Below are 21,562 nucleotides of genomic sequence, written 5' to 3'. Positions count from 1 at the left end.
AAGAATACTTCACAAATATGTGATAGCTTATAATAGTACATTATTTGAAAGGTAATAAGTAATTAGAAGTCTTTTGAGGATTTATCATTATTCAATTATTTATATCATTAAATAAAGTAATTTTCCACCTTATACTTATTATGTTCAAAATAATAATAATAATAATAATAAAATAATTAATAAAATTGATTAGCTTTTTTTTTATCAAAATATAAGTTACTATATTTGCAACCAAAACATACTAGTCTATTTTGTTTGTTATCTTTGGACAAAACTAAGTTTTGATAACCAATAACATTAAAGAGAAGATTTTGCATAGATGGTTTAATCTTATATCTTTCTATAATACACCCATAAGCATTACAACCTTGAATAAAATAAAATAAAATACATACAAATATAAGAAATTATAATAATTATTAAACATATAAAGCACAAAAAAAGAATTATATCAATAAATTAAAGATATTAAAGATTAAAAGTAGTCATTAAAAACATAGTAGAAATATTACAAAATAAAATATATTATCAAAACATATTTCTAAACAACATAAAAAGTTTGTATAATATATAAAAAATATAAAAATAACTTCAAAAATAATAGAAACAAATAAGAGTCCCAAATCCTTTATTATTAAAGGTGTAAACAAACAGAGAGAGTTTTCTAGATAGAAGTGCCTCTTTAAAACCAACTTGAGTAAATCTATCAAGATATTGAAAAGAATTCAACCTTTAGCAAAGTGTAACTTGTTATAAAAATTCTCAAAATTTTGATCTTATTCCACAAAATTTTTGTAGCATACTAATTTATGTCTACTTTATACTCATAACAAGAAGATTTCTTAGATTTACTTGTGAGGTTGATGTGCTTACTTCTCTTAGCTAAATAACTTGTTGGTATAGACATTAAACCTTAATATTGAAGTCTTTTGTAGACAAAGAAATAGAACTTTTATAGTTGGCATTGCTAATTTGTGAAATTTTCATTCTAAGAATATTGGCAAGTTTGAAAAGATTTGAAATAGTTTCAAGTCTATTTTTATTACTATCAAATATATCATTTGTAATTTTTTTTTCTATCTCTATAACAAACAACTTTAATAAATTTACAAGTCAAATTAGAAGAAGGTAATCTGAAACCTCTAATATCAAATATTTTTTTTGATAAAGAGTGGTAATCCACTTTTTTTAATAAAAAAACCATATAAGAAGGAAAAATATAAATATAAATATATATATATATATATATATAATTTAAAGATAAATAAATTATTAGCTTTTAAATAATACAATAAAAAGTGGAATAATTCACTCGTTTTTATAAAAAAATCAATATAACAAATTTTGATCCATGTCAAATTATCAAGGATATGAACTACAATAAAAAAAATTAAAATGATAATATTTTTTCATATCACCAAAAGAAAGAAAATAAACAATCAAAAAAATAGATATAGAATTGAAACTAAAATGGCTATTGTCAAATGTAAAATCACTAAGAAGTCTTGAATCAAAATGCAATATAAAAAAAATATTGATAATAGAAAAGAAAGCCTAATTCTTACTTGCATATATACTATCTACCAAAATATGTACATTATATAGCCAACTTGTAATGCAAGTAGTTAAATGTACAATATGTGGCCAACTTGTTGGCAAAGTTGTCAACCTATCAATCACTTATAAACATGCATAAAGTCTATAGAGATTTTAACAAGCTTTTTAATAACATATCAATAATTTAATAGATTTCTACTTATATCTATCTAATTCTACTTTTCTAAATAAATATAATACTAAATATAACCATCTATTATAATAATAGTAATAATATGTTATTTTTTATTTTTTATTTTTTTAATTCAAAGAATTGATGTAAGAAAGATTTATAAAGATAAAAAAATTAAAGGTTGAAATAATATAGAGCCATAGAATATAGATGGATAAGGACATATAAAATTTTGGCATTAAAATAATAATTATAATAGAAATCATGATGTAAAATCAAAACTAATTATTTTTTGTAAGAATGTGTGGCATAAAAACATATATGAATATAACTAATAGATCATTGAATGATTTCATTTCAATTTTTGTAATCATCTTTTTTTACTTGTAGTATTTTTTTATCTAATTATGGTAGAAATGATGTCATAAGGAAGTTAGAAGTAATTTAGAGGTAATTTAATTTTAATCTAAATTGTTATTCTTCTAATTCTCATAAGTGTTATAATTTCTTATGAATCAAGGTATGTGAGTAGACACGTGTGTATACTCAATTCTATTTTAAATACAATAGTGGTATTGATACAAAAAAATATTATAAGGGCTCATTTGATAGCTATTAATATTGATCTTAGATTTTAATCCTTCAATTAATTAAGGTTGTGGCTCTTAATTTGGCATCCTTTGGATTCAAGGGTGAAGATATAGCCACCATCTTTAGGTCTTAGGAAAATAATATAAGGAATCCTAAAGGCTCATATGGTTAGAACATTTATTTTCTATTGATAGATGAAGCCAAATCTCAATATTTGATTGATTTTATAAGCAACTTTGGTACTTGTTAGTTATTTCTTTTAAATTTGGAATTTTAAATTTTAAAACTTAAAACTAGATAGGAAATTATTTTTTAATATTTTAGACATAAAAACTTTAAAACTTGAAGTTCAAACAAAGATACAATATCTAATTTAGTGAAGGATAATAAGTTGCCTTCAAAGTTTAATAGCTCTATTTTTGAAGGCTATCTTTATTGTTCATAAGCTGCAAAGCAATGAGAATTATTTTATTAGAGAATTATTTTATTAGAGAGCTCATAAAATTTGATCTTTAGGAAGCTAAGAATTAATAATATTAGAGCCAAGATGTTGTAGAAGTACTAACTTTTGTGGCAATGGATTTGCTGCCCTTGAATTCAAGTGGCTAATTGAAGATATTACATTAAAGAACAAGATCAAGAGAATCAAGACAATCTAAGGCCTCAATTTTTGAAAGAAAGTACTATTTATAGTCAAAATTATACTAAATTTAGGTATATTAACAAGTAATCAAGGATAAGGCCATGGTGTTAATATAATTATAAGAAAAACTTAAATCTTTGATAGATTTATATTAAAAGATATTTCAACTAATAATAGATATTATATATTTAATTTAAAATTAATTTATTATAAATAAAATTATAAATATAATACAATAAAAAATTTCTAAATATAAAACAAAGATATGTAGTTTTAATAAATAATTATCTATAGAGTACTAATTAAAATAAGTAATGAAATAATAAAAATTAACCACTTGATAAAAGAAATATACAAGTGTATAAATATATTTAGCTAATTGAAATAAAAATATATTCATGTTGATAAATTGATAATGCAAAGTAGTAAAAATATACAAATAATACATTGCTTTTTACCTAAGAATTTTTTTTTAAAAACCATAGTGTTTACTGTTTGAAAAAAAATAATAATCCACCAAAAAAAAAAATTTAGAGCATAAATGTATAAATGTACATATAATGTACAAATGCCACAGCAACATTGTTGAGGGCAGTAGCTACTACCAATCATGTCGAAGGTGGTTGCAAAGTGATCACCAAGAACCGCAAAACCAGGAAGATCATTAATTCCTTCGGAGCATCTTAGTTCCAAAGAATTCCTTTCGAATTCTGATCTAATTTCTGTGAAGCGTACTATTACTGAAAATACCATCATGAAGAATCTCAGGATATTAACAACTCATGAAAGAAGAAGAAGAAGAAGAAGAAGAAGTCTGTCAGTGGAAGTGTGTGCTTTAATAGCACGCAAATGGGTTTCTATTGATACATTCAGCACATGTAAAGTGTGCCGACATTGCATTCTCCAGCAATGGGTGGTTTTTTAGACCCTGAAAGTCATGGTTCAGCTCTGCCTATACACTTGCATCTGCTAACTTTCTATGGAAGTGAAACTTGTAGTCATCTTGACGCATCTGCTTAGAGTACTCCTCCAGGTTGAAGTTGTCTTCCTTGAGTAACTCCTCCAGCTGGCCAGCATCAAACAGTTCGTTTACAAGTTGCATGGATGCAGGGTCGTTGGTATACACAAACTTCACCTTCCGGGCTGTTTTTGCATCCAGAAACGGCTTGACTACCTGCCCATGACGTTGTAATGTTTCTGTTAAGTAAATGCAGCACTTCGGAATTGAAAGAATGCATGCCAATCCATATCATGATTTCATGATTTTTCGACTGTTGTTTACATGCTCACACAAGAGTTTAAAATACTGTAAGTGAACAACATACATTTCATCCGACGTCTCTACCCACGCAGCTATGAACAGCATAAACCATAAGAATGGCCTAGGTTTGGCAAACGAGTGAAAGGAATGTGGCACTCTAAGATGCTTATTGAGGGAAAAGCATGAGAAGCTTAAATGCTTTGACAGTCTGTAGGATGACTATATACACTTATCATTTTCATGGTTCACGAGGCTCAGCTCGTTAGGTTGGCACAACAAACACTGCTATATAACAGGTTTGTGCGAGAATGTAGGAACCCACCTGCCAGAACGTTTCGAAGATGTGTGGAGGGTTGATTAAGATTCCATAGCCAAGACGTTCAGGGTAGTGTCTTTGCAACACATGTGCCGCATCCTGAGTAGTTTTGATAGAAATAGGCTTGGTCATGCTCCAATTCTTGAAGTCCACCAACCAAATCATCTCCTCTTGATCCTCAGGTAGATTCGCAATGGCATTCTCCATCGAATAGACAAGCTGCTTAACTTGGCCCTCTCGCGACGTAGTATTCTGCAGCAGCAATGAAACCTCAATTAACACCCCCATTCTCATTTCGCTGCGTGAACCCTGGATTCAACTCAAGTGCGAGCTAAACTGGGTGCCAATATTCTCAGCATCTGCAATCGCTCACCTGTTTTGCGGGGCGCATCACCAGAACCGAACGCCCCTGCTTATCGACAGTGGCAGCTCTGTATACTTTCCCCGTTTCCGCTTCCTTGGCAACGTCCTCCTGCATTTGCAACACGTCAAGAAGACGTCATTTCACCTTCCCAGCACGGTAATGAATTGGAAAATTGCGAGTGCCTCGGATGTCCTTGCTCGTTCAGTCCTTTTCAAGACATGCAATGACAATTGTCTACTACAACCAGAATAGTTTTTAGCAAACATTCGTACTTAAATAAAATACGCATTTACCAAATATGCAAAAATGATGTCTTGTCAAGAGGTAGCGCTAGGGGTGAGGGAACTAACCCAGCGGATATCTTCTGGTTTGTAGGAAGCTCGCCATGCCAAAGTGTCTCGTAACATCTTTTCTGCTTTCTTGACGTTCCAACTGCGAGCTCGAAGATACCGCCTGAGACATGCATCCGTTGCATAATGGCCATCGCGTTCGCTAAGTGGCTCCAAAGCCGTCCTTAAATCCTTGACCTGTCAACCCGATTTTTTTCCTGAGTCACCAAAGTTTTTTGGGTCTCCAATCGGAAAACAATACCGGTGAAGGATACAAGTAAAGAATGCTAACTTCTTGAAATTCCGCGTTGCTGGTTTAATTTACGGTGTGTACTCTGAAAAGCTGTCACCCGTTCATGGCGATAATAAGATGACCGTCGACACAATAACAAATGCCGCTTTTCAGAATCCCATTTCAGTAACTAGACGGTGACATGACAAGGGTAAGAGCACGATGGGTAATTGACAGGTACCCTAGCATTCTCATCTGTGTGAGAGGTAGATTCATCCTGCCCCGATCCTCCTCTGCGCATAAACCTCTTCATGTGAGCTGTGCGACTTGAAATTTTCCCACCGCACAACCGTCCCTCTCTAAAATTTTATCATGCAAAAGAGAGAAGAAAGGTCACATCAATCAACGTTGCTTCCCAACAGACACAACAAATTATTGCAAAACGCTTCAATACAACCAGAATTTGATTTGGTAAACCAAGGGCATCCAAACAAGACTCACCAACTACAGTCTCTGAGCTCACTTCCCACCAAATTTCGAGAACACTCCACCAATAGCCTCAAAATCGCTTCAACACGCTCGAAATGAATCAATTCAATATCAGTGCAAGCTATTCCAACACCACTGCAAGAGAAGAACGCCAAGCGGAACAATATGAGTGATCGAACACCAAAGGAATGTTCATGGAATGGCTTAATACACGACACAAACGAGTTTTAGAAGGAACCGAGATAGAGTAGAGTTTGAACATGTCGCACACATCACCACATACCTTGGGCAAGAAAAAGAGACGGATCTAAGGAATAGAAGAACGAAACCGAGTAGGTTCAAGAGAAAGTCTAACTCGTGGTGTGCAAGCTTCTGACTAGAAGCATCTCAGTGGGCTTCGTGAGACTCACCTGAAGTAGTCCCTAGGTTCAAGAGCCCTGCTCTGACCAACTTTTTTCATGACGCACGGCCGGGTATGCAGTAAATACTTTAGGTCATGAAGTTTATCGGTTTCTCTGTTCTTTCTTGGTTACGTCCGCGCGTGATTGCGAAGCCCACGGAGTTCTAATAACAGTATCAGGCCCCCTCACGTCAGCCTGTGTTTTCCACCTCGATGCCACAAAATCTTTACATAAACACTCGACCTAAGTGCTAGTTACCCACACGGAGACCCACATGATATCGGAGCAGAACCCTCGTCACCACAGTTCCACCGTTCGTTTTTTTCTCCAGGACGACGATTGAATTCAACAACAAAGAGCTGCTGAACAATGGTGATTGCATGGAACCAGTTGAGGGCACATTGCGAATACAATAAAATAGTTTGAAAACCTTGAATATACAGCCATTTCGCAAAATTGGGCAACTGCACGAGAAAATCCAGCGAAGAATATTAATCCTCAGGTGGAGCTTCGATGCCGTCACAGAAGATTCCTAAAAATACACACACAGATTGAAGTCAATTGAAAAAAGAGCTGATCTAATTGTGGCGTGGACCTTCATCCCGGACTCTGTGGAGCTTTGAGGAAGCTCCCGAGGCAAGTGCAGCAGTCGGCAAAATTGCGTCATGCAGATGCGAAGTCGTCACTTTACCTCCGAAAACGGCGAGCTTCTGCTTCCGACCGTGGATCACCGATGGGAGTCTGTGCCTCGCCGCCTTGTCAACTGCTTCGAGATGGTGTTGTGGGTCCCTCGGCATTCTGCGACACTTACGCGCGATTTCTTCGTCGACTGCTCGTCGTCGCCGTCATAGTCGTCGTTCAGGTCGCTATTGTCGTCACTGCCGCATTCGTCACCATTATCGTCGTCGTCGGTTCGTCGTATCCGGAACATCGTTCTCTAAAAGGAGATTCATTTTAAACTACAAAATGAGAAAATAAAGGAAGTTAATGTTATGCCTCTTTTAGCACTCCTACAATATTCTAAGGGGAATGTTAACTAGACCCAAGTTTTTATTAAATCAACTCACCCATCATTAAAAATTGAAAGTAAAAATGACGTCTAGATTCATTTCTCCACTATTGGATCTGCAACCAATAAAAACCAATTTCATTCATCATGATTACCATATTTTTCAGCAAGGGTGGGTCTATTTAATAAAAACATAGGTCTATTTAAAATTATGAAATGATTTTAGAAATTAAGCGCATCTTCTTCTTATCTCCTAAGCAAGGCATGTTTTCCAGCAAATTTTGTATTGGTGTTTTTTATTGGCTTTTTATTGGTTTTTTTTATTGGTTTTTTTTTTTTCCTCTAAAAATTTTCCTTTCTATTATCGTTCAAGCAACTATATAATATGTTATAAATTGATTTTTAAATTTAAAAATATTTATTATTTTTAAATTTTAATTATTTTTTAATATTTTGTAAGGATTTAATATTGATCATTATTTTCAAACTATAAGAATTATTTGGTTTTTTAATAAAAAAAATTTAAACATGATAGTTATTATACATACTTGCTGCAAAAAAACAAGACAAAATAATCAGCTTGGTTATATAATTTATTTATTTTTCTTACAGAAACTACACAATGATTCGGTATGACTAAAACTGGAATCTAAAAAATGGATTAAGATTGTTTTTAAATAATTTGTAAAATGAGTGATTTGTACTAACTAAAATTTAATACTTTAAGTCTCTACTTGTTTGTGCTGTGTAAATATCTTTGCATGAATTCTTTATTTGCACTTCTAATTGTGATACAATTCAAGGAGATGACAAAGTCATAAGCATTCACATGGGTATTAAAATAACAAACATTTAACTAGGTGCTGAAATACTAAAACTGTAAATGAACATTGAAGTGTTGAATGTTATAAATTCCACAAAAAATGCTTATATTTATATATTTAATTATTATTTTTTATTACTAATACCAATGCTAATGTTTATATGTTTAAATAAGAAAAGCAGAGAAGGCATAAGTTAATTTGGTGAATATAGATAAATAATCCATTGGTGTATGTCTCAATAGTCAATATTAATTCCTTGCAACAAGACAAAGGATTAATAAAAGGCAAATGAGACAATAATAGCTTTAATTTTTCTTGCCACTCTTGGATGTGTTGCTCTAACCACAAGAAATAAGTAAAAATGATTTTAAATATTTAAAATAAATAAATAAAAACATTATTAAATGAGTTAAATAGTTACAAAGTGGACAATTTTACACAACAAGTACCCAACTCACACTCTAACCTTTTACTTCATCCCCCTATTATTCAAGCATGTTAACAGAGGTGGATGCAAGATAGCTGCTTCAGATTTTTGTGCACAACTCAATGATAAGCAACCAATTGTTGGATTGTTCTAAAATATTGGCAATAGGGATTTACAATTCAAATTTTAGAATTTCAAGGAAAATATGTATTTATTTACTTAGTGAAAAATTAGACAATAATTTTAAAATTAGAATTAATTCAAATATTTTGTTACTGGGAGCCATTTGAACTTGTTGTTCATCCAGTACCAGGTTCACCTGGTTCCTGCTCCTCTACAGCCCAAAGCGTCCACATTTTGCCAAGGAACTTTGATCTGACCCACCTCACATTTGCTCCACCTCAGGAATCATTCAGCACGACGAAGGCAGCTAGATCTGAGGAGCCAAACTGAATTAATCTTAGAAATAGAAAATTTCCTGGTTATAGAAGGCAATGATATCGCCAAAGTGTAAGTATTTCTCAACTTATCAGCAGCTTGTGTATATTGGACCCAGCAACCGATTCTTTTCTAACCGGTTTTATACTGGAGGTGGAGGATAGGTATGAAGATACAGGGATTCATACACGTGTTTCTAAAAGTGTAATGAAATAGAAATGAATATCAAGCACCCAAAAGCAATCCACAAATACCACAAAATCGGAAAACCAAAACAAAACATTCAGTGATTGCATGTGACGACAGTCAATGCGTTCAGGTTTGAATCATTAATCGAGGTTATCATGATGATTACCCGATAGGAGTGAATATCAAGCTCTAGAGAGAAAGGACGACTTCCGCTTGAAATCTTAAGTCTAGACTACACAAAACTATTTGTATCTAAACAAGGTGGGCGCTACTCCAACCGAATCAAATAGAGAGGCAACAATCAATTCAAGATGCACTCGACTTACACTAAAGTCTACCTTCTGACCTCTCTGCGCATGTTAAGGGCACAGTCACATCCTCTAAATTGAAAATCAAATTTCTCAGAATTACAGAGCAGTTCACGAGCCAATCCCTCTATGAGGATGCAGAAAGGTTCTATGACATGTGATGCTCTTCAAATGAAAATATGCTACCTTGTACTCTTATGACGTTTGAAACCAAATATTCTTGGTGTGTAGCTTTGAGTTGGTTTTGAAGGCTTGATGCAGGGATATGTCACCAAGAAAAGATGGGGAAAAGTTGTACCGAAATAAGCACCATCGATATCTGTACTTGAAGTTAAAGGTAACCACCACGACTGAGCCACACTAAAACAAATATAAAAACGAATACAATACAAGCAATGAGAGTAACTTATCTAAACTGTGCCATCTATCGCGACAATAGACCTATCTTCTCTTCGAAAAACTGAAGGTTTCTAAGGACTGCAACTGGATGGAGGCCCAAAGAGTACTGCCGTTTCCTATAAAAACAAAAACAAAACCAAACAAGTATATAATTGAGGGGATACTGCCTTGAAATTTCGATCGAGGAGAATATAAATCTTCACACTTTGGACAATAGATCTTCACAGTGCTTGTTCGAGGAACATCCGACTGTCCCATGGGCAAGCATGCCTGTTCAGAGCAGTGGACGCGAGGGCATCGACCGAAGTCCACAGTTTTACATTTTTGAAGCTACGCAGCCCCACAGAAACAGGGATATCTTACATGAATTAAAAGAACCGGGAATACAATAAACACCCAAAGACTTGATCCCAATCACGGATGCAAAAAAAAGCCAGTCCGAGACAACTCCCATACCATTTGCATTCATTCCTTTGCTTGTTAGGATGTAGCGAACGTGTATTAACCCATACAACATTTCAGCAGCGGACTCTACCGGCTCGTTCTGCTCCTCAGTTAGCATGTCATCTGCGATTGTACAGACATCAATCAGAGAAATGTTCCTTAATGGTGTGAAAACGTAGGATTTTCTACTCACGGTAACAAGAAATCCTGCACCAAAAGGTCCTCTCGGTTACATAGGAAGATCTGCAGCATTGCTTTGACTACGGATATGACAGCAGATGTGCCTCGTAACATACTTTTCTTCAGAAAAAACAAAACAAAAGCTACAAAACCCTCCATACCGTCGGGAACTAGTAATAGCGCTACACACTGATACTAAAAACTTGTACGTTGAACTAGCGATAACAACAGTGCGCAACAAAACACTCACGTTCAAAAGGAATAAGAGTGAATATAAATGATACTGATCCTTCCAATGTAATAAGGAAATAACAAAAGCAACTGCTTTGGAATACTGTAACCTGTGCACCCTTGGTATATTTAGTTCTCTGTAGTTTACTTCGTGTACCTCACATGTCCAAAAAATAATCAGATCACCATACTCAACACTCAACTAAACCATAACAACAGAAGAGCGTATAACTTACCACTTGGGGATCCAACATCCAAGATCAGGTCGAGCGCATAATCATAATAGGGAACATGGCTGCTTAAACCACTTAGGTTAAAGTCATCCTGAATATATTCATCATCAACCTCACAGAAAAACTCATTGCCTCTCAAGCCGCAGAACCAGGAGATCCAAGAAGTGTCTTCCCCATCAGATCCACTCACATCTGAATCCTCGCTTTCCGATTCCGAGTCTTCCGCGGCCACTGTATGAACGATTCTACATAGTTAAAGAATATATGACCGCATTGTGAGAGACAAGCAAGAGATGAACAACTATAGGGGGTATTTTATACTGATATCAACCGCCTTAAGTCAACTACCGTCCAAAAAAGCTGTAACCGAGAAACTACTTCCAAGGAAATAACTTGTGACACTGCAGAAACAACCCGCAGAGACTTCCCAATTTCACCAGTCTGGTGAAACACAGAACCCAATACTCTATGAATCTACTAACCTGCAACCCAAAGGCAGTGGCTTCAAACCAATTCCCTATCAGTGGCCGAAAGAAACAATAATCACCATTTAGGAATGATTGATCCCACGCAATTGCTTACAGAAAAGAGGAGGTTAGTGCAACATTTGAACCACGAGATTTTCTGATTAAGTTTAAAGGAAACACGGATAACTACTTGACAATACTACTGACACCAGGCTCCTAAAAGCGTCTAGACTTGAGAGGTAACAATCCCCGCAATGCGTCGCCTCATTGCATGTCCCTCGATTCCGAAAACAATTCAAGATTTCTTTGCAGAATGACTCAAACATCAAACCTTATCAGATATTATTCATGTTGTTAAAAGTCAATGCAAGCCCAACGCTTTGACATACATTGATAATGAACCAAGACAATGATCCACTAGTAAGATTAACAGAGAAAGAAGAAACTAATAAATAGTGTATCCATTTAAATTGTCAAGATTCGCAGGAGGAGCTAGAGTCAAACTGAATTGTATCTATAACGATAAATTTCAACTCTGAAGCTCACCGTCATCAGGGTACTTCGCCTCTTCGAACGTGGGTCTAGAATCCTGTCCCGCGTACCGATGAGATTGACTTGTACTAGCAGCAGGAGCTAATCGCTCTTTCTCCTTCCCAATCCCTCCTTTCGAGGTCGAAGGGCAGGGATTCTCGACACCAGCATCTAATCGCTTCATGTTGTCTCGGTACAATTTGACGCCTCCCCTCACGTTTCCTCCTCGTTTCTCTGTTATTAGAGCTTACCTGCGCTCTTCGTACATGCTCTCTTATCGATGAAAGCGCCCATGTTGATTCTTAACCCCCCCCCCCAAAAAAAAAAAAAAAAAGAAAAAAAGAAAAAGAAAAAGAAAAAAGAATGGCTGCATCTCTAGTGCCTAAAAACATGTCTGATAGGCAATTATAGCTTCACTCACATAATTGTACAGATGCAGCAGAACTTCGCCATGAAAGAAAAGGCAGTCTGTGCTGATCAATGTGGTGAACCAAACGGCAGAATCATCTGCATTGAACTGCAGCAGATTGCCGAAAGCCATCTACAGGATAAACAGGTCAACTCAATTCGATACATGCAAATTCTTTCTCAGTCAGGGTCTCTAAAAAAACTAACCCCCACTCCCTCCCGAGTCTGCACACACCCACTCCCAATCCCACAGAACATTCTTCTCCACTTCACAGTCCGCGATCGTTCACAAAGACACCTCATAATTCCCACTCTCTATTTTAAGCCCACACCCAACGCCATCAAAACATTCGAAAATCATCCGACATCAAATACCGAACCGTCAGCAATCCTAACCCGAATTTGAAAAATAAAATAAAATAAAATAAAATCGTGGGCACTTCCTAGTCCACCTCGGTTGCCATAATCCGTGTGAATTCTGCGTCCTGCCAAGCTCTACATGACGAAAACACATCAAGGCTGGGGACCAAACGGGAACAAAATACTAAAATCCTAATGTAACCCCCACCTCAAGACCGAGATGAATGCAGGGCCCCCCGGGACCGCGCAGCTGCCGGCTCCCCTCCACACAAGCAATGCGGCGCTCTTCGAAACTACGTAAAAAACGAGACGTCTCGGAGACCATTGAATTGCTAAACCTGCAGAGTATAAATGCTTCAGAAGCTGCAACGAGTTCGGCCGTCTCCGAGGACGAACGCTCCAGCACGTCTTGATTCCGAGATTGACGACGAGACCCCCGGATGAACGAACGAAGTCCTTCGACGAAACCCAGTACTCGTCGTATTAGGGACGAAACCATGACGGCGTTCTTGTCTTGTTCCGATTCTTCCTACCGACAACCTTCCTTCCTATTCCACGCGTACCTGTGACCACTACCATGTATATATGTACGTATTTCGTATACATATGGGGGTTGTGTTTGTTTGGTTCTCCACCAATTAATTTAATTATTGTTCTAAAATTATTTGGCTAGTCGATCTCATTTGTCACCTTTGATAACAAAAACAAGTAACCAATGGGTGTGTACTTATTTATACAAGTATAAGAAGCTTAGTTGATTTTGAAAAAACATTATTGGTTAATTTTGGTAATATAAAATATTTGTAATTTTTACTCATTCAAGTTTATGTAATAAAAAATAGTTTAAATTTTTATTTACTTTTAAAACTTTGGTTTTTTATTTTAAATTCCAAATTAAAAATAGATGTTGATATTCATATTGTCAATAATATCTTATATTATGTTCTTATTTTTGAATGTCTATTTCATTGTCAAATTGCACTAAAAAAAATTAAAACTTGTCAATTAAAATGTTATGCATACAATAATAATTTAAAATTTTATCATTTTCTTCATATTTTGTTATCTCATTTTATAATAATTGTTGTTTTAACTTATCATTTAATATTTAGAAAAATATAAATGAATTTATATTTTTTATGTAATTAGTTTTTTTTTTTTTGTAAATTATTTACTTATTCATAACCATTATAATTATTTTCACAAATAAGATTTGATAAGATTCTAAATTGAAATGCAATAACAAGTTTTAAACATGACTACTAGTTAATTTTTTTGATGGTCTAAAAAACAAAATCTAAAATATAACTATATATATAAATATATTGTTGTTAATGCCACCATAGATTTTGTTATTGTCATTGCCAAAAATGTATACATCAAATTTTTAATTTTTTTTTATTGAAATTAAATTTATTTTCTATACATAAATTTTTCATAATAGAAATTGCTTAGATTTATTTAAGGCAATACTTAATTGAAACTTAGTTATTGCAAGCATTGTTACATTAAAAAATCTTGATGTTCATTGAACCAATAGAATTAAAATTTTATTAATGTGTATTTTTTTATTAGATATTTATTATTTTTCAATTGATGTATTTGTGTTTATTTTATAACTATTTAATGATAGTGAAAATAAAATGGATATTATACTATCCATAAACCATTTTCTATGACAATGTCACATTCACATCATTGCAAGCAATGTGAATTGAACTTTAATATGTTCACAAACTTTGTGAATAGTTATTTGTATTTGAGGTTGAAGGTCCAAAAACATGGTAAGACTTTTTAAGTAAGGATAGTAAATAAGAGCCAACAACAACGTCTTCAAATGTTGGTGTTGGGCCAGGCTAAAGTACACAAACAAATAAACAACAATAACTTACCACATTTCACGATTAAAACAGTCCAATAACTGTTTGTATTTATATAACTCAAATTTGTACTCAGTGAGAGATACAATATCTAATACTTTTAATGATTTGCAAAAATTATTGTTGGTAATGACAAAAAGTTCCGTGTCCAAATTTGCTGTCAACCTCGAAGGCTTCGAAGTTCAAATTGTTGATGCTTTTGTCCATGGAACAAAGTAAACTTGCATTAAAAGACTTCTCTCCAGCAACATTAAAAGCTCAAGAAAGACACCATCTATTGTGCATTGCTGAACATGATTGTGATATTTATATAAATAATTTTAATACACAAGAGACCCACTTTGGCCAATGTAAGTGACATGTCCCCTACAGAACCTCTTCCCAAATATTTATGTGGATGATTGGAAAAAAAATTACATCTCGTTAGGCCTCAGTTTCCATCTCCACAACCTTGGCAAGAACCTCAGGTCGTTCTGAAAGAAGGGTATTGATGATGGCAGTGTCGGCTAATAGCACGTCAGGTGCTTCCACAACCTCCCCCTCTGAGTAATCTGAGCTCTCGTGTGCATCATCTGATTGTTCTGGCAATTCAATGGATTCCGAGAGCTGATTAGGCCAGTTCAACAAAAAGTTGTTATTTACGAAGTACCTCAGACATTGCAAAATGTAGCTCTTGTCTCGGTTGATTTCACCCTGCAGAAGCTTCGATAGCAATGTGGGAGGACGTTTCTTCTCCACACCCACACCTTTCGGTCCGCCCCGGCCTGCCTCGTTGTCTCCGCCCTTTTTGCCACGAGGCCCCGTGTGGGCAAAGTGGCATTTGAATCCCTTTTTACAACGACCTCGCTGGTAGAAATAACACTGCGTTTTTCCAGGTTTGTCCGAGGGCTTACCCACTGCTTCATCTTTGTCCTCGTGTCTGGTATCTGACTCTTCGATGGACTGTGCTACCACTCTGTCCTGAGGATTCTCACTCTCAGATTTCGATGGCAAATCCGCACCAGAATTTGAATCACTGTTACTTAGACCAACATTCACTCGGGCGAACTTCGAAGGCTGCTCTACCGTCCCTGTGGTAACACTGGCATCCTCCTCAAGCTTTCGTTTCTTCGAATCTGCTCCATTCATAGAAGTGGTAACTCCTTCCCCTGCTAAGCTCTTCCGACCTCTTCCTCTGTCTTCTTTATAGGACTGGGATAAATAATGTGCTGGAACTTCAGCAACGGGAACCCCCAACTCAGCTTGTTTGGCCAGAATCTCTTTCATTCTCTAAGAAATGGATATCACAGAAACATTTTAGGGAGTATGGAAAGAACCTTCCGTCAATCAGAACTGCATCCCTAACACCAAGTGACGTGGATATAGAATGAACCAGGCGGACATACACGTTGCAAGTAAGCAGCTACTAATCACTCAAGTGACCATGACATGCGGAAAAGATACACGCAATCCAAATCGGACTCACTTGCAGAAGCCATCATGTGGTGAAAAGTAACCAACATACTACTGACAACATTAAAAATGACCCTCTAATCCAGTTTAATGCAATAGTACAAACTGCTGTCTCATTCATAAAGATTACCTGTTGGCGCTTCCTTGTATCCTCATCTATCAGTTCTCCTCTTGCCACCTTTCCTTCCAGTGCTTCTTTCTACACATGCCTGACATGTTATTAAAAAATTCCTAAAGACGCTAGAATACATCAGAATCGTATTCTGACCCTCTTCGTTCAACTTCTTACGCGCACGTTACATCGAAATACAAGAACCAGCACCTGGATTCAGGATCCCCCAACGCTACACATCAAAACATCTTCAGCAATTTTCCTATGAACAAATATTCGTCCATTCCAACTTTGGTTACCTTGCGCTGGATGTTTGACCGGGTAGGATAATTTCTCATTCGCTCTTCACGCCATGCTCGGATTTCATCATCATCTTCTTCCGATGCTCTGAGTAACCCAGTAAACCAACCCCAACTTTTTCTCATGAAACTACGACGACAAAAGAATGTAAAACTTCGAAAAAATCAAATCGAAGTTACGAAAGTAGCCGCTAGAAACAAATTCAACTGCTACCATATTAAAAAACAAAAAAAACAAAAAAAAAAAAAAAAACAAAACAAAAAACAAAAAAAAAAACTCACAGTGAAATACTACTTTCAGTTTTTTGGAACTCACTTCAGTGCCACCATGACATTTGGGTTATTAGACTTGCGATGAGCGGTAAGCTTGTGCTCCTTTACAACCTTCCCTGCACAATTCTTAGTCACCAGTCATACGTTAAACACAGAACCACCGCCAAAAACTTGACTTTGGCGTCAAATCCAGGGATGTCGCAGATCTAGCTAGATGTCATTAGTATAAAGTCCATTGTAAAACAGGCTTTGAAAATCTTACCAGAAGCCGAAAATGAACAGCCAGTTTCGTCGCACTGTACATGAGTGTGCATGTGGGCTGTGTATTGAGAAGGAACTGTAAAAGACTTCTCACATGCTTCACAATTCAGCTGCTTGGATTGCGACCTGCAGAGACCATATGGAACAATTACTTGATAACCCTCGACTTGGAGCCCCTTAGGATTCCAAAGGTACACATGCTTAATGCAAGGATTATAGTAGCAACTAGAATAGGAATGGGATCTGGAAAGTTTCACATCGTTAGAAAGACTAATTTCTGGTTTGTGAAAACAAAGGTACGAATTTTACTCACGATGCAGGAGACTGAGGAATAGGTGCTTGACGATTCATGTGTTGGCGCCCAGGGCCACCAGAGGGGTGATGCCTGCCTCCATTGCTGCTTTCAAAACCCCTGTCGGGCCTCCTGCTGTCACCGCTAGGATTCCCGAGAGATGGTGAACTAGAATGAACCTCTGCCCTCCCATGGAATCCCCCTGGCACAGCCGCACCGCTTCTACCATACCCTTGCTGAGGGCCCCGCTGCCAATTCGATGAATTCCTCAGCTCCTGCTGCTGCTGCTGCTGCTCACTGTATCCCCGGGACTGATCGGGACCATAACCCCACACAGGGACGTTGGGCGGAGGCTCCACCATTACGGGCCGGTAAGCCCACCCCTGAGCGCCATATCCTGGAACACCTGGGACCGCCATAGCCTGCGGGATGGGATTCCCCACGACTTGCGTCGGCATCCCAACTACGGCAGGATACGGTTGCATCGCCATTGCCGGCTGCTGGTGATGCACCAAGTACACGGGCTGCAATTGCGGTTGCGCGTCTTGCGAGTTCCTCCCATAGTGCGGAACAGGGGAATTCCCCGGAACGGCGTAGTACTGGACAGGATTCTGAGGCAAGGTGTAGGCTGGTTGCCCATACATGTTGTGACTCGCAGGCCTCATTTGCTTTCTGTAACAACACAGAATTACCCCCGCCTGAGCAAGACTAGGCGATGGTGGCGAATGCAGAGAGATGCAGTCTCGCGAGGCGAGACGATCGTTAAACCCTAAACCCTACTACGAACCCCTAATACCTCTCTGCTGTCCGTCGCAAGCTTCACATAGATGAATGAAATAAGTGAATTCATCCATTTTCGGATGATCCATGAATGAGGAAGACGTCATTTGAAAAAGTATTAACGCCAAGTTCCTTGTGATCGTGAAGTGCAAAAGGTATTTGTTACTTTTATGTGGCCTTGTCCTTTTTGAGCGCCCAGTTTATATACTTTAAATTTAAGCAAGCTTTTTCACGGTCATGGGTGGTGTTCTTCACAGTTTGATTCATTGTGTGATATTGTTGAAGTACCTCATTTCTTCTTTTTTTCCTTTGAAATTGTAGATTTCAGTTTATTGATTGATAATAAATAAAATAAAATAAAATAAGAAACGTATTTGAGTAATGCCACATTCTACATTCCATGACATGTACTCAAAACTCACATGTTTGAATAAGACCAAATGAAATTAGAGCAAGAAAAGAATACAAATGATTTCTTATTTGAAGATTTTTGTATTGATACTTGACGAATTATAATGAATTAAGATGTTTTCATAAAAAAATAATATAATTTATAGAAGGTGATAATTTACATAATTAAAAAATGATAACATAATTTGATTTTTCTTTTTGATTCTCTCTTTAGTTTTTTTATTTAAAATAAAAAATAAACCATACTAATAAATTTAAATCACCAAAAAATAAATATTCACTTTGTTACAAATTTTTCATTAACATAAAATAAAAGAATAAAGACAGTCACATTCTGAGAATATGTTTATATTTGTTAGCAGTTAATCAATCGCAGTAGTAAAGCAAGCTTTATGATTCTCATGGAAGAAACTTAATGATACAGTTAATTACAAGTGGTCAATGAAGAAATCCAAGGAGTCTTATGCCCCTTGTCAAAAATTATGCTACCTAACTTTATAAACCTTCAACATTAGATTTTGAAGTCAAACTTTAAAAGTTAATTTGTGATTGAGACAATATGTAAAAAATATACAAATTAATTAATAGATTCATCTAACTTTGAAATATTCTTTATAAAGTTATAATTTTTTCTTGTCTATGTATGTTACAATTAAAATAGATAACATTTTAAAATAGCTATTTTAATTGTACACTCATCAAACTTCACAAAACATCGAATCCATACCAAGTTTTAAAAAGTGAACCTGTTTTATTATAAATTTGCAAAAAAAAGAGAATCAAAACCAAATATCAAAAGAAGAAGATAAAGATCATACCTTCAGAAAGAAAAAATAAAAAAGAAAACCCACATCCAGATAAAATCATACTCTCAACTCAATGCATTCAATCAATGATTAAATACTAATTCATGACCACACTAAATACATAAGCACCCACATACACATATAATGAGTTACGAATCCCTATTTGGTTTTAGAAATTCATCAAAGTTGTTATTGACACCATAATTCTAAGTAGACTAGTTATTCACAAGCAAAATCCCCCCCCCAATTTACACTTCAAGCAGAAAGGGGGCCCATACCCGTGTAGGCAGAGAGTATTCGCCCCACGGAGCAGAGCTCCTTAAACCCTAAACCCCCCGGCTTCCAGTGGAATAGTGCCCTGTCTCCGTGTGCCCCTCCGCCGCGCCCTCCCCCATTCCCTCGAGTTGCCGTCCAGCGCCGTCTCGGACTTTTGCGCTGCATTTCCATTCCTTCGTGTTGCTGCACTAGTTTAGTGTAAATTTGCATTGCTTTGCAGTGCATTGTATTGTGTGTGGTGTGATTGTGAAGTAGTTTTGACGATGAGGCCCCCGTTGACGAGAGGGGGTGGGGGATTCCGAGGAGGGAGAGGAGGAAGAGGAGGAGGGAGAGGCGATGGAGGAGGTCGCGGAGGCGGCCGTGGCTTTGGAGGAGGCCGCGGGGGCCGAGGTGGTGACAGAGGCGGGCGAGGAATGCGAGGAGGTGGCCGCGGAGGAGGACGAGGCGGTGGGGGAGGTCGCGGCGGTGGCATGAAGGGAGGAGCCAAAGTGATCATCGAGCCTCACAGACATGAAGGCGTGTTCGTTGCCAAGGCTAAGGAAGACGCGCTTGTGACGAAGAATCTCGTCCCTGGAGAGAGTGTGTATGGCGAGAAGCGGATTTCGGTTGATAACGAAGACGGTACCAAGACGGAGTACCGAGTATGGAATCCTTTTAGGTCCAAGCTCGCGGCTGCTATCTTGGGCGGTGTTGACAACATCTGGATTAAACCCGGTGCTCACGTTCTCTACCTAGGTGCTGCGTCAGGAACAACCGTTTCTCACGTTTCCGACGTAGTGGGACCGTCGGGTATTGTGTATGCTGTCGAATTCTCTCACCGGAGTGGGCGAGACCTCGTGAATATGGCGAAGAAGCGAACCAATGTCATTCCCATCATTGAAGACGCGAGACATCCGATGAAGTACCGCATGTTGGTCGGTATGGTGGATGTTATCTTTGCCGATGTTGCGCAGCCCGATCAAGCCCGAATCGTTGCAATTAATGCTCATAATTTTTTGAAGAATGGTGGCCACTTTGTGATTTCGATTAAGGCTAATTGTATCGACTCGACCGTGCCTGCTGAGGCCGTCTTTGCCGCCGAAGTGAAGAAGTTGCAGAAGGAGCAGTTCAAGCCCGCCGAGCAAGTCACACTTGAACCTTTTGAGAGGGACCATGCTTGTGTGGTTGGTACTTATCGTGCACCAAAGAAAGCCAAGGCAGCTGCCGGTTCATAGATGTTGCTCTTAGTTAGGTTTCCATTCTATTCAGGGTTCATGTTTTTGAAATAGAACCGATTTTAAACCAAAGAGCGCATGTCCAGCTGCTGCGAAAGTCGACTTCGTTTGTAACTGACGGCGTCTTGTTTCTTAGAAGTTAGCAACCTTCGGTAGGCTCAATGTCATTTTTGAATCGTATATTAGTTTTACGTCCTCAATTAGCATCAGTAACATTGTGTGCTTAATCTGATTATAGGGTCCTTCGTTGGTAGCCAGCTGTACTGTCCACAAATTTCCCTGCGGGAACAGTTGCCCGTGCTGAAACTTCCGAAAGATGTGTCACCCTTCGTCGTGAAATAACATGCATTGTCTCTCCTCCACGTTCGTGTATGCATTCGGCAGTACTAGTATTCAATACACTGAGGAGAATTGGCTTGTTAGGCACTACTACAGTTGCTCGAATTCCATCTTTAAGTTGAAATACAGGTTGAGTGAACTAGTTGAACACCGAGGTTTTCTTTCTTGTCACGGAGTTTGCGCGTGGGTGATGGAAGAGCTTCAGGATTTAGAGTTTTTACAATCACGATATAGTGACGTGCATTCGGCTATTGCAACGCAATGTTCACATTGTGTAACTGTTTTCCCTCCGAGCAGGAATTGTTGCTATGTTTCCAACTCATGGCAAAGCATTTTGTACAGAATATACAGCAACAGCCTTAAC

General features: G+C 37.1%; 4 protein-coding genes across 12 annotated transcripts; 1 reads left to right on the top strand and 3 right to left on the bottom strand.

Moving 5' to 3' along the window:
* Positions 1-3,780: 3,780 nt before the first annotated feature.
* On the bottom strand, positions 3,781-6,796 carry LOC112278287 (uncharacterized). Of its 6 annotated transcripts, none has more exons than XM_024511542.3 (7): positions 6,365-6,796; positions 5,967-6,089; positions 5,707-5,824; positions 5,255-5,431; positions 4,914-5,012; positions 4,547-4,792; positions 3,781-4,137 (listed from the first exon to the last, which is right to left on the bottom strand). In XM_024511542.3, exons 3-7 carry the CDS (start codon positions 5,776-5,778, stop codon positions 3,916-3,918), a joined length of 816 nt encoding a protein of 271 aa, XP_024367310.1. In that variant the 5' UTR covers positions 5,779-5,824; positions 5,967-6,089; positions 6,365-6,796; the 3' UTR covers positions 3,781-3,915. The 6 variants fall into 6 exon arrangements, with proteins under 6 accessions (XP_024367310.1, XP_024367309.1, XP_090103690.1 ...); XM_024511541.3 differs by lacking the exon at positions 6,365-6,796 and adding an exon at positions 6,238-6,352; XM_090247564.1 differs by lacking the exon at positions 6,365-6,796 and adding an exon at positions 6,238-6,352 and having other exon boundaries at positions 5,707-5,758.
* Positions 6,797-8,581: 1,785 nt separating this feature from the next.
* Positions 8,582-13,184, bottom strand: LOC112278321 (casein kinase II subunit beta-1). Of its 4 annotated transcripts, XR_016500915.1 has the most exons (7): positions 13,012-13,184; positions 12,457-12,576; positions 12,051-12,286; positions 11,041-11,268; positions 10,406-10,516; positions 10,114-10,279; positions 9,336-9,869 (listed from the first exon to the last, which is right to left on the bottom strand). XR_016500915.1 is itself a non-coding variant. In XM_073531888.2 (6 exons), exons 3-6 carry the CDS (start codon positions 12,217-12,219, stop codon positions 9,017-9,019), a joined length of 543 nt encoding a protein of 180 aa, XP_073387989.1. In that variant the 5' UTR covers positions 12,220-12,286; positions 12,457-12,576; positions 13,012-13,184; the 3' UTR covers positions 8,582-9,016. The 4 variants fall into 4 exon arrangements, 2 of the variants coding, with proteins under 2 accessions (XP_073387989.1, XP_073387990.1); XM_073531888.2 differs by lacking the exons at positions 9,336-9,869; positions 10,114-10,279 and adding an exon at positions 8,582-9,051; XM_073531889.2 differs by lacking the exons at positions 9,336-9,869; positions 10,114-10,279; positions 12,457-12,576 and adding an exon at positions 8,582-9,051.
* Positions 13,185-14,960: 1,776 nt separating this feature from the next.
* On the bottom strand, positions 14,961-18,138 carry LOC112278251 (nuclear FMR1 interacting protein 1-like). The gene is made up of 6 exons (XM_024511460.2): positions 17,394-18,138; positions 17,082-17,206; positions 16,863-16,935; positions 16,547-16,634; positions 16,266-16,334; positions 14,961-15,952 (listed from the first exon to the last, which is right to left on the bottom strand). The coding sequence occupies exons 1-6, from the start codon at positions 18,035-18,037 to the stop codon at positions 15,107-15,109; spliced, it is 1,845 nt and encodes a 614-aa protein (XP_024367228.2). The 5' UTR covers positions 18,038-18,138; the 3' UTR covers positions 14,961-15,106.
* A 1,653-nt stretch (positions 18,139-19,791) lies between these two features.
* Positions 19,792-21,221, top strand: LOC112278365 (rRNA 2'-O-methyltransferase fibrillarin 1). Its single transcript, XM_024511715.3, has one exon. It carries the CDS (start codon positions 19,909-19,911, stop codon positions 20,857-20,859), a length of 951 nt encoding a protein of 316 aa, XP_024367483.2. The 5' UTR covers positions 19,792-19,908; the 3' UTR covers positions 20,860-21,221.
* Positions 21,222-21,562: the final 341 nt, after the last annotated feature.

The sequence above is a fragment of the Physcomitrium patens genome, chromosome 25, assembly GCF_059467195.1.
Source record: "Physcomitrium patens ecotype Gransden chromosome 25, ASM5946719v1, whole genome shotgun sequence".
NCBI classification, from domain to species: domain Eukaryota; kingdom Viridiplantae; phylum Streptophyta; class Bryopsida; order Funariales; family Funariaceae; genus Physcomitrium; species Physcomitrium patens.
The sequence above is the reverse complement of the archived record's forward strand: the minus strand, read 5'-3'. Positions and strand labels throughout refer to the sequence as shown.